General features: G+C 46.7%; 2 protein-coding genes across 2 annotated transcripts; one reads left to right on the forward strand and one right to left on the reverse strand.

Annotated features, from left to right (window-relative positions):
* Window positions 1-87: 87 nt before the first annotated feature.
* LOC106139161 (guanine nucleotide-binding protein subunit beta-5) lies at window positions 88-4597 on the forward strand. The gene is made up of 7 exons (XM_060949772.1): window positions 88-453; window positions 1260-1396; window positions 1933-2051; window positions 2332-2530; window positions 2677-3352; window positions 3422-3950; window positions 4171-4597. Exons 1-7 carry the CDS (start codon window positions 333-335, stop codon window positions 4295-4297), a joined length of 1908 nt encoding a protein of 635 aa, XP_060805755.1. The 5' UTR covers window positions 88-332; the 3' UTR covers window positions 4298-4597.
* Window positions 4598-6057: 1460 nt separating this feature from the next.
* LOC106139146 (endoplasmic reticulum metallopeptidase 1) lies at window positions 6058-16062 on the reverse strand. Its single transcript, XM_060949561.1, has 11 exons — window positions 15923-16062; window positions 14490-14714; window positions 14124-14397; window positions 13056-13315; window positions 12661-12781; window positions 11856-12145; window positions 11369-11561; window positions 10821-11284; window positions 10222-10500; window positions 9606-9795; window positions 6058-9498 (listed from the first exon to the last, which is right to left on the reverse strand). The coding sequence occupies exons 1-11, from the start codon at window positions 15923-15925 to the stop codon at window positions 9089-9091; spliced, it is 2709 nt and encodes a 902-aa protein (XP_060805544.1). The 5' UTR covers window positions 15926-16062; the 3' UTR covers window positions 6058-9088.
* Between the last annotated feature and the right edge of the window lie 186 nt (window positions 16063-16248).

Raw genomic sequence — 16248 nt, forward strand, 5'->3', positions numbered from 1 at the left:
CAGCACTGTGACGTGTGACTGTGCCTTCGGTAGCAGACACGATTGATAACAGGCTGAGTGTCACAAGTGACAAAAGGATGACAATAAGAGCGTTGGTTTGACAGATACGTCAAAGTTGACTGAAAGTTGTCATGAAAGAGGAAGGATTATTGATTAGAAATTGTGAATTTATATGCCCTTTTTTAGTGGTTTTTGGTAGAAATCTGTTTTGAGCTACGTATGTGCGTGCTTGTTTAACTCAGTGTTCATTAATTAACTTCGATGAAATACGTACATTATTAGAATGTGGTGACAAGTTATAGCCTGAGCGGGTGGGTAGGGGGTTGGTCGCGATGGCGGCCGACACCGCGGTAGCTGCGAGCCCCGAGGAGACGTTGGAGTCTCTGCTGCGCGAGGCCGAGGCTTTGAAGCAAAGGTTGGAGGAAGAGCGACAAAAACTCAACGATGTCACGCGTGAGTCTCACATTATCTGTAACACCAGCTAGAACCAGTTACAAAGATTTATGAAAATTTTATGTGAGTTAGTCACCAAAAAAATATTATATGCCCACATATAATATTTATTTTGTGAATAAAGTTGTCATAAGGTGACTAGGTATTACAATTTCTAAACTATACTAATAATAAATCTACCTAATTAAATAAAAAGTACAAACTAAAAATACTATTACTCAAGTTTGGACCCCTTGGTAGGGTTCCCATCACACAGGCAGCATTCACTCTTAATATTTACTCTCTGTATTGCAATAGCAATACGCTGTGTAAGAAAGCTGCCTGCGCAAGGTCACATGTTGCCTCTCTCAGCCGTTTGCTGAGCGCCTTGTGAAGCCCACGTGCACCCCTGCCCCATTTACCAAGAGTCTTGACTACAAAAGGGTATGATGTCATACTGGGTGCAGAGACAATGGTATTTATTAGTAATGGTCACTGTTATGTTGTAGCTACACTGAAAGTAAAAGTTCATGAAATGAAATTATATCTTTATTAAATGAGTGGATTTTCAATTCACATATTGTAATTTCTGACATGCAATAATCATAAAGATGGCAGAAAAAAAACATTACATAGATACTTATAATCACGTGTATATCCCTGGTGGTGTAGACAGAGCCAACAGTCTTGAAAAGACTTATAGGCCACAGGTACAAACCCATACCTTAAAAGAAGAATCCCTAGTCATTAGCCTATTAATGTTCTACTAATATGCTCCTATTACTATGCTCATTCTAGCTGTCATGAAGTATTTCCTGATGTTGCAGTGTCATGTGTGGCGGAGAGGCTGGAGCCGATCAACTTCCCCAACCTGAAGCTGCGGCGACAGCTGAAGGGGCACCAGGCTAAGGTGCTCTGCTCTGATTGGTCGCCTGACAAGCGCCACATTGTATCCTCCTCACAGGTAGCTACATTCTACACAATGTACTTAGGGTGGTGTAAAATATCCAGTTGTTACTTATATTTAGTTAGTAGTGATAATTCCAGTACAACCTTCCTAATATCAACACAGTATGTTGACATGTAATGTTCCTCATTGTTATTTTTTCATGAAATTTATTTTACTTGACGAGAGACCTACCCCATGTTTTCTCCAGGGATATTTCCATAGACCTTCCTCTTGAAACACTGTACTGGTGATTGATAGTGAAGTGAAGAAGTGGTACTGAAGATTGCTACATGAATGCCCTGCATGCAATGTTAAAGTTCAAAGTATTGAATACAGGTTTTCACAAATCCCACAGGAACTATAGTTTTTACTGTCATGAAAAGTACCCTCACCAGTAAGTAGCGGGACAGGTCTGTAAGGATCATAGCAAGCAGAAGTCCATAGTCTCTGCCTACCCCAATGGAAAACATGCATAGAAAATGTGTGAAGATGTAACAAACAAACATACTTTCACGTTTTAATATCAGTTGGGATTATTTGTGTTCCTGCAGGATGGGAAGGTGATCGTGTGGGACGGGTTCACGGCCACCAAGGAGACCACCATCTCGATGCCGAGCACGTGGGTGATGGCGTGCGCCTATGCTCCCTCCGGCAACATGGTGGCCGCCGGGTAACTACCACAACTTCATTTCTTGTTGTTTACTTTTATTTATTTATTAAATTTTTTTCTTATCAGTCCCTTCAAATAAAGTAAGAATAAGGAAATGTTGAATGCCATTGAAAGTTTTTGAAGGTTTTCAGTCTTCCACACTGCAAGGGATTTGAACTGCAGTCCGAATCGCCCATGAAGTGTATAGCAGAAGTTTAGTTTTGTTTACTATCTCTATCTCACCCATGACACACAATATAACAACCTTCTGGTGGTTGCTCCTACGTTTGGTTTGTGGCAGCGGTCTGGACAACAAGGTGACGGTGTTCCCGCTGTCGGAGGAGGAGCCGGCGAGCCGCAAGCGCACGGTGGCGACGCACACGTCGTACATGTCGTGCTGCCTGTTCCCGCACACCGACCGCCAGATCCTCACGGGCAGCGGCGACGGCACGTGCGCGCTGTGGGACGTCGAGTCCGGCCAGCTGCTGCAGAGCTTCCAGGTATTCACTTCCTATGGTACCGGCTGAATGTCATATGGCATTTATTCCACTTGTACATTTTTCGTGTAAAAGTTTAAATAAATAAATATCGCAAGTAATACGCAGTTATATGTTAATAATGGTATGGATAAATGTGTTGGGCCCAGGCGCACAGCGCGGACGTGATGTCGCTGGACCTGGCGCCGTCGGACATGGGCGACACGTTCGTGAGCGGCGGCTGCGACCGCGCGCTGCTGGTGTGGGACCTGCGCTCGGGGCAGGCCGTGCAGACCTTCGACACGCACGACTCCGACGTCAACAGCGTCAAGTACCACCCGTCCGGCGACTCGCTGGCGTCCGGCTCCGACGACTCCTGCTGCCGCCTGTTCGACCTGCGCGCCGACCGCGAGGTGGCGCGCTACCAGAAGGAGAACATCATCTTCGGCGTCAACTCCGTGGAGTGGTCGGTGTCGGGGCGCCTGCTGTTCGCCGGCTACAGCGACTACACGGCGTGCGCCTGGGACGCGCTGCGGGCCGTGCGCGTGTGCGTGCTGTGCGGCCACGAGCACCGCGTGGCGCGCGTGCAGCTGGCGCCCGACGGCGCGGCGCTCAGCACCGCCTCCTGGGACTGCACGCTGCGGGTGAGTGCTGTCTCTGTGTGCCGTGCCCGTGCCGCGTGCCGTGCTGTGCGGCCACGAGCACCGCGTGGCGCGCGTGCAGCTGGCGCCCGACGGCGCGGCGCTCAGCACCGCCTCCTGGGACTGCACGCTGCGGGTGAGTGCTGTCTCCGTGTGCCGTGCCCGTGCCGCGTGCCGTGCTGTGCGGCCACGAGCACCGCGTGGCGCGCGTGCAGCTGGCGCCCGACGGCGCGGCGCTCAGCACCGCCTCCTGGGACTGCACGCTGCGGGTGAGTGCTGTCTCCGTGTGCCGTGCCCGTGCCGCGTGCCGTGCTGTGCGGCCACGAGCACCGCGTGGCGCGCGTGCAGCTGGCGCCCGACGGCGCGGCGCTCAGCACCGCCTCCTGGGACTGCACGCTGCGGGTGAGTGCTGTCTCCGTGTGCCGTGCCCGTGCCGCGTGCCGTGCTCTGTGCGGCCACGAGCACCGCGTGGCGCGCGTGCAGCTGGCGCCCGACGGCGCGGCGCTCAGCACCGCCTCCTGGGACTGCACGCTGCGGGTGAGTGCTGTCTCCGTGTGCCGTGCCCGTGCCGCGTGCCGTGCTGTGCGGCCACGAGCACCGCGTGGCGCGCGTGCAGCTGGCGCCCGACGGCGCGGCGCTCAGCACCGCCTCCTGGGACTGCACGCTGCGGGTGAGTGCTGTCTCCGTGTGCCGTGCCCGTGCCGCGTGCCGTGCTGTGCGGCCACGAGCACCGCGTGGCGCGCGTGCAGCTGGCGCCCGACGGCGCGGCGCTCAGCACCGCCTCCTGGGACTGCACGCTGCGGGTGAGTGCTGTCTCTGTGGACGTAAACCAAAAAGATACGTTTAGCATTGTATTTCAGACGTTACTTCCTAATATACGCGCGAATCGTGACTTCAGCAGAGAACAACCGCGCCTATATCACCTCCACAGGAAAACAGGTAATGGTCCTTCGATACTCTGTCGAAATCCATGCGAGCAACAACTTCAGCACGATACCTTACGTATCTAAATTTTTGTTTCAGATCTGGGCATAAGCGAGGAACAGCCGAAGATCTCATCCGACGGCAAGGAGGTTCTCGCGGAAGTGGAGCGATGTTACTGGAGGCGGGCTTCTGTTTCCCTGGCACCGCCTGCGCCCACGTGATCTGACTAGTTCACCCCACGTTAAACCAAACCAATATCATGCAATGAAGCGGTCTAGATCTGATCGGTCGGTGGTCGGCGTGATCTAATAACTCATCTATAAGATATGTAATAGAATAGTGGATCCGGGATAATAATATAGACAGCTGAGATCCGCTCGTCCTGTCACAGCGGCCGGCGTGTAGTCCGCGAGTGAGTAGCTTAGTGTCGAGAGGCTCCTATGTCCATCATGCACTGATTTCATTTTCATACAAAAGACAAAATATTAATTATCGACCATTTAGAAGGCTGTATTTTCAATCTAATTGGCAATAAAAACACGTGTATTAGTAAACCGGTAATCAATAGACGCCTAAGTTTTGGATAAGACTCGCCGCGACGCAGCGAGCGAGCACGACCAGCACATGTTCCCTTGCAGGTTGTTTGGCCAACTGTCCTTATTGTAACAGTTCGGTCAGAAAGCACAAATAATGTTTGATTACGTGAAGACTTTTACTTAATACTTCCTGAACTAGGTCCAGGTATTGCAGTTGACCAGCTGTCTTTCTATAAATAAATGGCTCAGACATGACCTTCGTCCCTTATTATGAAAAGAGCTCCAGAGTGTATGTCGTGCGTGAGGTAGATTACAGTGGTAACGTTGTTATTGAATGATGAAGTATATTCGAGTTGAGAATATCCTCGTTAGTAGGTAATATTATGTTGAGTATGTTGCGTAGCAAGAGTGCAAGCCGGCGGCGGACGCTAGTCTCGGCGATTGGGCGTCAGCGTCAGTGTTGGCATTACAAATGTCACTCAATGAAGCTAGTATCAATTTCAAGCCGCCCCACCATTGGGGTAAATTGCATGGGTTATTTGAGCAGTTTACATCTTAATTATTGATTTCAGCCATACAGCTTCTATAAGCCGTGAGAGCTATATTGAGCAGATTTCACTGCGATTCATGGCAATCCACTCTGCCCGCCAATGGCAGTGGCGGCTTGGTATTTCGAGTTGGCGTTTGCAAATAACATAAGACGATTCTATGTCGTCGAAGGCTAGCGTCGCAGATTGTTTCAATAAAACTATGTATAGTTGTTGAATTTTATCCAGTATTGAGCTGTGGGCACGCGTGGCCGCGACCCACGACCGCCTACACGATATTCCAAAGACTCTGTATAGTATTTATTTCCACGTAGTCGTATTTAGAGTAAGAATTCCCATCAATAAACTTCGATGTCGCAAGTCTGCTTTTTATTTCTCTCCCTAACAGTTGCATACCAGTCAGCATTTTTGAATCAAAGGTACAAAAAGTCAACTGCATGTTACTTTTGGCTTTTGCCGCCCGGATTCACCATTCAATACTAAAGTATTCATGAGTTTTTGAAATCAATAATACTTGAGTATTGCGACACAACAAAATACATTTCTGTGTTTGGACAGGCAGTTAAAATGAGACAGGAAAACAAATGAAATTTAAAAAAAGGAACAAAAAATAGATTATTATCGCAAAACCGAATTTGTGTTAATTGTTTAGTTTAACTTATTGATAAAAAATATTCTAAGTCCTTTTAATTTGAATAGTTACTTCATCAGTGGATATTGTAAAAGTGTTAATATACTTAAAAGTGTTGCAACAATACAATGCAATTTACATAGCTATTCTGCAGTTTTCTTCACGACGCCTACAAATCGTTCTCTTTGCTCATATGCATTTCAATAAATGTGTATGTATATTTTGTGCGATCAATAAACAGTGTTCATACACTAAAGGGAGAAATAACAAATTTTCAACAATAAAACCCATTATTTATTTAAAACTTAACATCATTATTTGAACAAAGCTAATGATAACCTTACAAAGCGACAGCACGCAGTAACGCCGCTCAGGGCTTCCGCGTGTTTTATATGCCGGCATGAGGCCTCTCACATACACGTACAGTACATACGGTATCTGGGGAGGTACTTACTTTTTATGTTACATATGTATGATTCATACAGTTGATTTCAAATACATTTTATTCCTCTATTTTAACATAAATTGTGATGGTCACTCCAATATACAATAACATATCCGTATTCGAGTCAAAAAAAAATCGAATCTGCAATAAAATAAATTTTGGGAACACAACATCAATTATTATATTGATAAATAATAAACACACGAACAAACATACAATAGGGATGTGGACTATTTTTGGGAAAGTGTTTAAAACCATGCATAAGTACCAAATATAACCCAAACTATTTATTATTATTTTTTTATTTGAAGTAATACCTTTAAAATAATTTATTTAAAATTCCATTTAAAATTTCGCGCTAAAACGCGGATACCTGTCAAACGGCCTCTGTGATGTCACGCGTTATAAAATATTGTCGAAGTTGTATGCAATGAATAGTTATTTCATAGTTGTGTGATAATAATATGAATTCAAAATTTTATAAATATTGTGCGGTGCCGCAGTGTAAAATTACAACTATTAAAACACCTGAAAAACTGTTTATTCACGTTCCACGTACAAAAACGATGCTGAAAAATTGGCTTTAATTAGCCCGTCGGGATCCGGCACTTGTATCTACACAAAGTAAAATGTATTTCTGTGAGGATCATTTTGATGTAAGTTTGATAATATTTGTTACATTTACTTGTATTAAAATAATTTAACTCTTCAAGTTTTCAAAGACGAAAACTCGAATTTTTAGGTTAGAAATAAAGTAAACAATGTTTCGTAGTTTCATTATAGTTGCCAATGATATGGAGAATTATCCAGAATATCATTTAATGGGCACAGTATCCCAGAACAGACTGAGAGCAGGTTGTGTGGCAAGAAAGTTTGCATGTCAACCCGATAGAAAAGACGAACCGAAAACATAACAACTCGACTATTAGCAGTTAAAAGGCAAAGATTGGAATCAATAGCGAAATGTGAAAGAGAAAAAGAACAGACTCATTCTACACAAAGTATTTCCGTGGCTAAGATAATCGGACGGTAATCACGGTAATAATATGATCCAAATATCAACAAACACCATAGTATTTGACAGCGAAAATTCTTGTAGTGCAACGCGTGACATCACGCATTTTGATTGGTGTTCATTGTCACGTGACTTGAGGGTGAAATATTTAATTACATTTTATTAAATAAAAAAATAATCCCTTATTTATTGAGGAAAATATTGTGTTTTTTATTATTTTTACTATAGAAACTACCTTTTCGTGGTAAAATTTTATACTTATTTGAGTACAGTCCACATCCCTATTAGCAACCGGTCTATCTCTAAGGCCGAGACGCGCGTTATCAGCTCGTCCGTCACCACGCAAAGTCAATATTATCATCTTATACAGACACCACATTATTCATATTCAATTTGTCTACGAACAGTAAAAAAAAGACTGGTAGATTTTCCTACATAGATATTTGTTGCCCAACAAAGACAATGTGTTAATATCACATGCATTGAATAGAATTGACATTGATCACAACGATACAGATACGGACAATTCGCAGTGGGCTGCACAGACGAACTACTTTTCCCCGCCATTCACGTAAAGTCCTCGGTGATATAAGATGAACGTGATAAGAACAGCAACACATTGGGCGGGTTCCGTCTGCACGGCTCGAGTTGCCGACCTGTGTTTCTCGCCGCACGCACTCACCTCACTATGCTACTGGATGGAATGTCTGATTGTGATATGTGGCTACAGTTTCAACTTATTCTTATAAAAATACAATAAAAATAGTAAATGCAATTAAAAATATAATTATACACATGTCACAATGGTGTATTTTTTAACTCATCGTATCAGGCAGACTGAGAATATTGTTGTGCACAATACAATGTTAGCGTATGTGGCGTGACGAGCCCATATATGTATTTATTTATAACAAACTAAATAAGAAGCCTGTCCCGCTCTTACATATGTTTGCGTTAAATATGTGACCGGGCCGGTCATAATCTTCGTTAGGAAAATGATCGCAAATTATCTGTGTGGTATCTGGCTGCAATTCTCTTACATTATAATCTCAGTCTACTGACTCTGTAGTCAAACTTTTATTTATTTACTAAGTACTACGTACACAGAAAACATCGAAACTGATAATCACAAGAAACAAAATTACAAAGGTTCTGTTTATTTCAAAAGAAATCTTGCAGCAGAACCGAGATAGGAGACATGATACCTTTTAATTCAAAATGAAACAATACCAAAGGTCCCTAGCAAGTAATGGCATGAGGAACAAAGCGGTAAGTAATTGTTTAGAATATTTGAATAGATACAATATTATAGCATGATACAATGAGCCCATAATCTCGGATTGTTCCACTCATCATCGAAGTCTGATCTGTTTCCTACGTATTGTTGTTTTTCAAGATATCATAACATTTTATACATAATTGTCATGTCGCAAATTAAACAATAGCCTCTTAGAGAAAAATAGAAATTATAAAGCTATAGAATAACGACGTTTTTTTATTGTCTTTAAAAATACAGGGTGACATTGAAAACAACTGCATCCTTTTAAACATAGACTACACCCATGCTTCTGAGCCATTTGAGCCTATTTTTATTTAAATTTAACGTCATCATTTTCACATTTAAAAAACCTTCAACATATGAACCGATATTTTTCTTTTAACGTTTTTAAATATCCTTTAGATGAGTACACTTAACAGTTGAATTTATGCAGCTGAATTTAAAAGTCACCTGTATAATGTTCCATATTTGATTTGAACATTGAATAAAACCGTATTATATTTATCGAGCCGCGATCGTTCAATCCGGTCGTAAAGCAATTATGATGCGTGTCGGAGCGCGCGCTACACCACGTAGAGGTGCGTGTGCACGCCCCAGCCCGTGACGGCCGCGTGCGCGTGCGCGGTGGCGGCCAGCGCGCGGTGCGCGGCGCTCCACGCGGCGCGGCCCGCCGCCAGCGCGTGCCCCGACAGCGACAGCGACGCCCAGCGCGCGCCGTCCGCCCCGCTCGCCGCCCCGCCGTCCGCCCCGCTCGCCGCCTCGCCGTCCGCCTCGCGCTCCAGCCGCAGCGTGAGCTGCCAGCGCGCCGGCGTGTCGGGGCGCGCGGCGTGCAGGCTCACGAAGTACGTGTCGCGCTGCTGCTCGCGCCACGGCAGCGCGACCAGCGGCTCCAGCGCGCCCGCGGGCGGCGCCGACAGCCACGACACGCGCGTCCCACGCGTCGGGGATATTATTAGCACCACGTGGTTCGGACCTGGGCAACGAACATTTGTATTTTCAGACTCTAAGTTGAAAATTGTATTCTTGAATTTGAAAATGTACTTGTGCGCTTTATCATATGAGTATTATGAATACGATAACCTGTAAGGTCGATGTGCAGCTCCGCGACGCGCGCGCCGAGCTCCTGCAGCCGCAGCCGCGCGCCCAGCCGCACGGCGGGCGGCGCGCGCGCGCGCAGCGTGAGGCCGCGCGGCACGAGCGCGCGCACGGGCAGGTAGTACGGCGCGCCGCAGTACACCCAGCGCGCGCACTCGTCCGACGCCGGCACCATCTGCGCGTCGCACTCTGCGTTAGTCTCGGTTCCCTTTGGAGCCTTAGTATTCACTAATGTTAAAGACGTATGTCACTTTCCGGCCTTTTTTACAAAAGGTTATGCATAGGTACAATTTTATGTCATAATTTAACATGGCACACTTTTATTTATCTTATAATAATAATGGTAAATGGTTACGCGCAATATTAATTCACATAACAGTATACGCATGACTATTTGAAGCATAATGTATCCAAGCATAATCATTGCTAGGCATAACAAAAGCTAGTTTTTATTGACACAGTTAAAAGCTCCGTTCGCTCGATTTCGTGTGGTCACAAGATATGGATAACCTTAACCTAGTTATTACACCTTTATTTCTATTGCGGGGGGCTACAGTCTTAAAACGCTCGCTCCACTTGACGGCGGTCACACGTCACCAACCTCAAGGCCGGCCTTGCCCGCCATCTCGCGGACGGTGCGCGCCGTGTTGGCGTCCAGCTCGGGCACCCAGAACACGTCCTCGTGCGTGGCGTTGTCGCGGTCTGCCGGCGTGCTGGGCGTGCTGGGCGTGCCCGCGGCGGGGAACAGCGGCGCGTGCAGCGTGCGGCGCGCGTGGAACACGAACAGCCGCTGCGGCCGCTCGGCGCTGTACGGCGCGTACAGCGGCCCGCTCGCCACCAGCAACAGGGTCACGCACGACACCAGCGCCGATATGTACATCTACAACACCCATTTTTATTTTCATTCAATTGACATTTTAAATTTCTTATGTTTTTTTTATAATTTCATGTGATACATTAACCATAATTAAGACATCCAAATTTTTTATTTTTTTGATTCGAGGTCGTTAATTATGGCTCATTCTAAATGGACGAATGGAAGTTTGTTGATGAGCGCTATGTGTCATAGTTGCGCATGGTGAGAAATTATAAATAAATAAATTGAATATGAAAGCAAGTTACGAAAGTAGTCTGACAGAGTCATTGGAAAAATTTAAGATTTGTAGTTGATTTGATCGCGGGCGAGAATGTTCGACTTACGAGTATCTGCGGCCTCCGCGTGACCAGCACGAAGGGCAGCAGCCAGCCGGCCGCCCACTGCGCCACGGCCGCCGTCAGCGCCAGCAGCAGCGCGTCCGCCGGCAGCGCGGGCGAGCCGGCGCGGCCCGCGATGGGCGCCAGCGTGCTCAGCAGCGCCAGCAGCAGGTACCAGCTCTGCAGCGCCGGCAGCGCCGCGCTCGCGCCCCACAGCCACGCGCGCGCCGCGTCGCCGCGCGCGCCCTCGGGCGCCAGCGCGCCCAGGCGGTCGGCCAGCGCGCCCAGCAGCGTGCCCGCCAGCGGCAGGTAGCCGGAGCGCAGGCGCAGCGCCGCGCTGGCCACGAGCGCCGCCGCGCCCAGCAGCGCCGCGCCGTCCCGCGCCGCGCGCGCGCGCCACCAGCCGCGCGCGCCCGCCCACGCCGCGCCGCGCGCCCAGCGCAGCATGGCCCACCACGACACCGTGATCGCTGGCGAACAAGCGTTCATTGATCATTTATCACGCTTCCGTCTTTACTTCTCAGCAGAGAATCGTGAGAGAGCGCTGTAGTTACCGGGCAAGGCGGCGAGCGGCGCCAGCAGCCAGTCGCGCGAGTAGAAGGCGAGGCTGGCGTCGCAGAGCGCGAGCAGCCCGGCCAGCGCCGCGCTCAGCAGCACGCCGGCCGCGCCGCCGCCCGCCAGCCACAGCGCCGCGCCGCCCACCGCGCGCCACCACGCCGCGCGCCGCACGAACAGCTGCCGCCGCGCCTGCGCCCGTCACCCTCACCATTAGGTACGCCCATCATCAAAACTCGACACAATCAAGCCCATTAAAATATCAAGAAGATAGGTAGTATGCTTGTTAATTTCACTTCACATAAATTATTTTTACTGTATAAAGCAAAATTTTAATGGAGATCGGTTCAGTGGTTTTGTTTTGACGTGAAAGACTAATTTTTAATCTGAGTTTTAACTGAGACCATGGCGGCCTCTATGGCGCAGCAGTGCGCTTGTCTGAGACGCCTGCGGCCCGGGTCGGAACAATGTATCAGCGTGTGTGACCTGCGCGGCGTGCGCGTGCACGTTGAGCAGCACGAGCGCGGCGGCGGCCAGCGCCAGCGCGGCGGCGGCGGCGGGCGCGGCGCGCAGCACGAGCACGCCCAGCACGTCGAAGTACACGAGCGGCGCGCGCGCGGCGGGCGGCGCCGCCAGCTCGGGCGCCGCCAGCAGCCGCCGCGCCAGCGCCACCACGTTGTCGCCGGTGCGCTGCAGCGCGGCGGCCGGCACGCGCCGCCACGTGTCCAGCGCCGTGTGGTACACGTACCCGTTCGCGCTCCACGCGAAGTCCAGCCCTGGCATATAGCGGTACATTCGTTAACTTCATTTACGTCTAGATTGCCTCTTTGAAAAACGCAATTTATTTTTTATTAAGTACTAGCGACCCGCCCCGGCTTCGCACGGGTGTAAAATTCGGAAAAAATGTTAAATGTATTATACAATAAATAATACTTAGTACATTATTTTTATAAATCCTGTAAGGTTAAGCCTGCGTAAGCAATGTAAGCGGCAAGAAATGTAAGAATTTACGACACCACATTAGAAACCCTGAAAATAACAGTATTTCTCCATTATTTAATAGATGTTATTATACATAAAAACCTTCCTCTTGAATCACTCTACCTGTTACAAAAACCGCATCAAAATCCGTTGCGTAATTTTAAAGATTTAAGCATACAGACAAACAGACTAAAATAGTGACTTTGTTTTATACTATGTAGTGATTTCAAAATGTAACACCATTGTTCATACTTACATTAATGAAGCTATAAATGATGAACCATGAAACCATATAAATCAATGAGTTTACCCGAGAGCTTGCCGAAGTCGCGGAAGATGCGGAAGTCGGTGTCGCCGGGCAGCGCGCCGCTCTCGAACAGCTCCTGCGCCAGCGACGACGCGAACGGGTACGGCACCGCGCTCGCGTACGCCTGCGACAACACCTTACCCTCACAAAACCTGCTCACTGTTTGACCATTATCAATTCACAAGTTATTACGCTTTCATCACAGTTACCCTGCCATGGAAAAAGATTGGAAGTCTGAATTAAATAGGTGCCACCCTTAGTTTTTGATGCAATCTTTACAATTTAATGTTTTAATATGCATGCAGTAAGTATGCTAATTACACTGTTAAAGGTGTAAGTCTTCTTACATATTTAGTTAATAGTATTTATGGAAGTGAGATATAGGGCAGGACACTCGCCTCTATGAGCCAGGGGTCCCGCGGGCCGGCCTGGAACAGCACCTCGCGGCCGCCCGCGCCGCACGCCTCCAGGTTGAGGAACACGCGCACGGCGCGCGCCCAGCGGTGCGCGGTCACGAACGCGTGCGCGCCCTGCATGATGTTCTCCTCCGCGCCGTTGAACAGGAACACGACGGGGCGCCGCAGCGGCTCGCCCGAGGCCGCCAGCGCGCGCAGCGTCTCCAGCAGCACCGCGCAGCCCGCGCCGTCGTCGCTGGCGCCTGCCCGCCGCCGTGTATTTATTATATCTTACACTAGCTGTGCCCGCGTATTCCTCCGCGTCGAATACTTATTTTGGCCATCATTGAAGCCCTCAAGGATGATTTTCCCTGTTTTTTTCACATTGTTCATTATTTCTTTGCTTCTTATAGTTGAAGCGTGATGTTATATAGCCTAAATCTTTCCTCGATAAATAGTCTATTCGGCACAAAAATATTTTTTCAATTCGAACCAGTAGTTCCTCAGATAAGCGCGTTCAAACAAACAAACTCTTCAGCTTTATAATATTAGTATAGATTATGTAGATAAGTCATTGACTAATAAATCCACCTTGAAGTCATCTTTGCCCTCAATTTCATATTGGGCCTCCCAAAATAGGCTTATTAATTTACAACATCGATCCAATGGCCCTAATTAACCAAAGTAGATTTCAATAACGTGAAGGTACATTGAAGGATAGTTATGGCAATTAACAGGCGAGAATAGTGCGCGGAGCGTGCGTGGTGCGCCAATTATATTACATTAACAGGTTCAAGTCAATAAAAATAGGTTCTAACGTCACTCCCGTGATATTAAATTTTTAAAACACAGATCATAAAAGAGGTTTTTCATTTCTTACCCAAAAGGGATTAAAAAAATATGAATCGAACCATCTCAAAATACTTATTAAATCAAATTTTAAACCTGGAAGTCTGGCTTCAGCTAGTCAGCGAGTTGGTTTTGACACCCTAATGCCGAAGTTTGATAGTAAATCTCTTTAGTATCATTGAAGCTAATGCACAAATGATATGAAACTGAAAAGGGAGTTACCCGGGCTGTCGGGCACGGTGTCGAAGTGGCAGTTGAGCAACAGCGCGGGCTCGTGTGCGCGCACGCCGCCCGCGCCGCGCACGCGCGCCATCACGCTCTGCACGTCGCGGTACACGTTGTTCATGCCGTCGAAGAAGGTGAGGTTGAAGGCGCCGGCCGCCTCGTGCCGGTCCAGCTCCACCACGTTGTGCGGCGCCGCGTCCGCCGCCAGCGCGCGCACCAGCCGCACCAGCGTGCCCACCGTCCACACCTCGTTCTCGTAGCTGCCCGCCACCTGCATCGTTTACAGATCTTTTACGAGTACTGTTAGGGAATCGTCAGCGATTTTTCAATAACGGCAGATGGAAAATATCGAAAGAAACTAACCCTGGGTCCGATTGAGGTGAGGTTTCGGAGATAGAGATGTGCCGCCTCCCCGCTGAAGCGGTCAGCCGTAGTGGGCGGCAGCGCGGCGGGCAGCGCGGCGTCGAAGCGCGCGGCCAGCAGCAGCGCGGCCGCCGTCAGCGCCACCAGCGCCGCCAGCCAGCGCAGCGCCAGCGGCGGCCTCGGCGACACGTTCTCCTTCACCATCCCGCTGTTGTCCGCACTCTCCTACAATCACTTCACTTTTTAGTAGCAGTTTATAAACCTACAAAACCCAAGCAGCAATTGCATGGCATTTCTTAAAGCAATTTTTTGGTCGATTTCAATAAACAAGTAGAAACGTGATAACAACTATTACTAAAAATTTAAATATTAGGTCCTTAACTCCTTACATATGAAATTGGCGTTTGGTATAGGAGGAACAAAAAGTCGAATATTTTTTAATATATTTATTTAATCAAAGTAAGAACCATTATTATCCCTTCACTTTTGCCATCTCATAGGTAGTTCATTGATCCCCATACTAAAAAAAACCATTCGTATGGGAATAAATAAAATCTTGTTTGCCCTATCAGAGTTGAATTTGGAAGAAGTTATCCAAATTTCAATAAAAAATGGTAATATGTTGGAGCAAGGTCCGGGAAGTAAGGTATTACATTCCTCTTTTTACCTTTTAGGTATGGGACCCCAAAAAGAACAAAATTATAATTACACAATGGGTTTGTTCACCATCTCAGCAAATAGTGTCTGTATACAGCCAGATCTGCATACACATTATGACCACTTGGTCCAAACAGTCTAAATCCAATGGAAATTTTGTGTTCAAAAACTTTAATACAGAATGACAAGAACTAATCTGCTGGGAAGTGATTTAAATTTAATTTACAGACATGACCGAATGGTATCTAAGTTCTCGAAGGTTGTTGCCGGCCAATGTGTTAAAGTAAATGTTTTGCTTTGATAATAATATTTAAATTAAAAGTGTGTCCCCACTTAGCTTACTTTTGATTCAAATATTATTTGCTGCTTCAAAAGAACCTTCAAAAGCCTGTAAGGAAGAAGAGCAAACTAAAAATTAAATTTTGTCTTTGCATTTTATCTATACTTTCTCCTTCACCATCTCGTCTATACTTTTGCTGAGCAAAAACAATAAAAAAATTGGAGAAACTTTATCAACTTACACAGTTTTTTCATTTTCTAGTTTTGTTTTTATGTAGGTAATTTCTTATTATTAATGTAGTGATTGTTGAAACTAAACACAAGAATTATGTGACTCATAATAATATCCATATGATGCAAGTGAAACCTTTAGGTTTCATATGGTGTTTTCAAAAGAAAATTATGAAGACAAAGTGCAAAAAATCTTAAATTATTAAATAGGAACATATGATATTTTATGATGAAAAACAGTAAGTAATAATTACATTGCTACTCACCATTATATTATTTGTGCTAGAGACAATATTTTCTAAATTTTCTACACAATTTTGATTAAATTACTTATAATATAGCACAGCATCCACTCTTAGACAACACAATTTTCAACATTTTGTTTTGTATTACTCTCGTATTACGGAGAACGATAAAATACCTATAAAAATTCGACACTATTTATTATTATAGTGCTCTGCGTTAGTCGAGTCGAGCATTAGCCCTTAACAACTAAGTAAGTGAAAGACGAAACGTTGAGTCTGCTTATCACTAGCCCCTTATCAACTCAGTAAAGAACATTGAGCAGAAGTGCTGATAGCAAAAAACAAAT

The sequence above is a fragment of the Amyelois transitella genome, chromosome 19 (assembly GCF_032362555.1).
Source record: "Amyelois transitella isolate CPQ chromosome 19, ilAmyTran1.1, whole genome shotgun sequence".
Taxonomy (NCBI): domain Eukaryota; kingdom Metazoa; phylum Arthropoda; class Insecta; order Lepidoptera; family Pyralidae; genus Amyelois; species Amyelois transitella.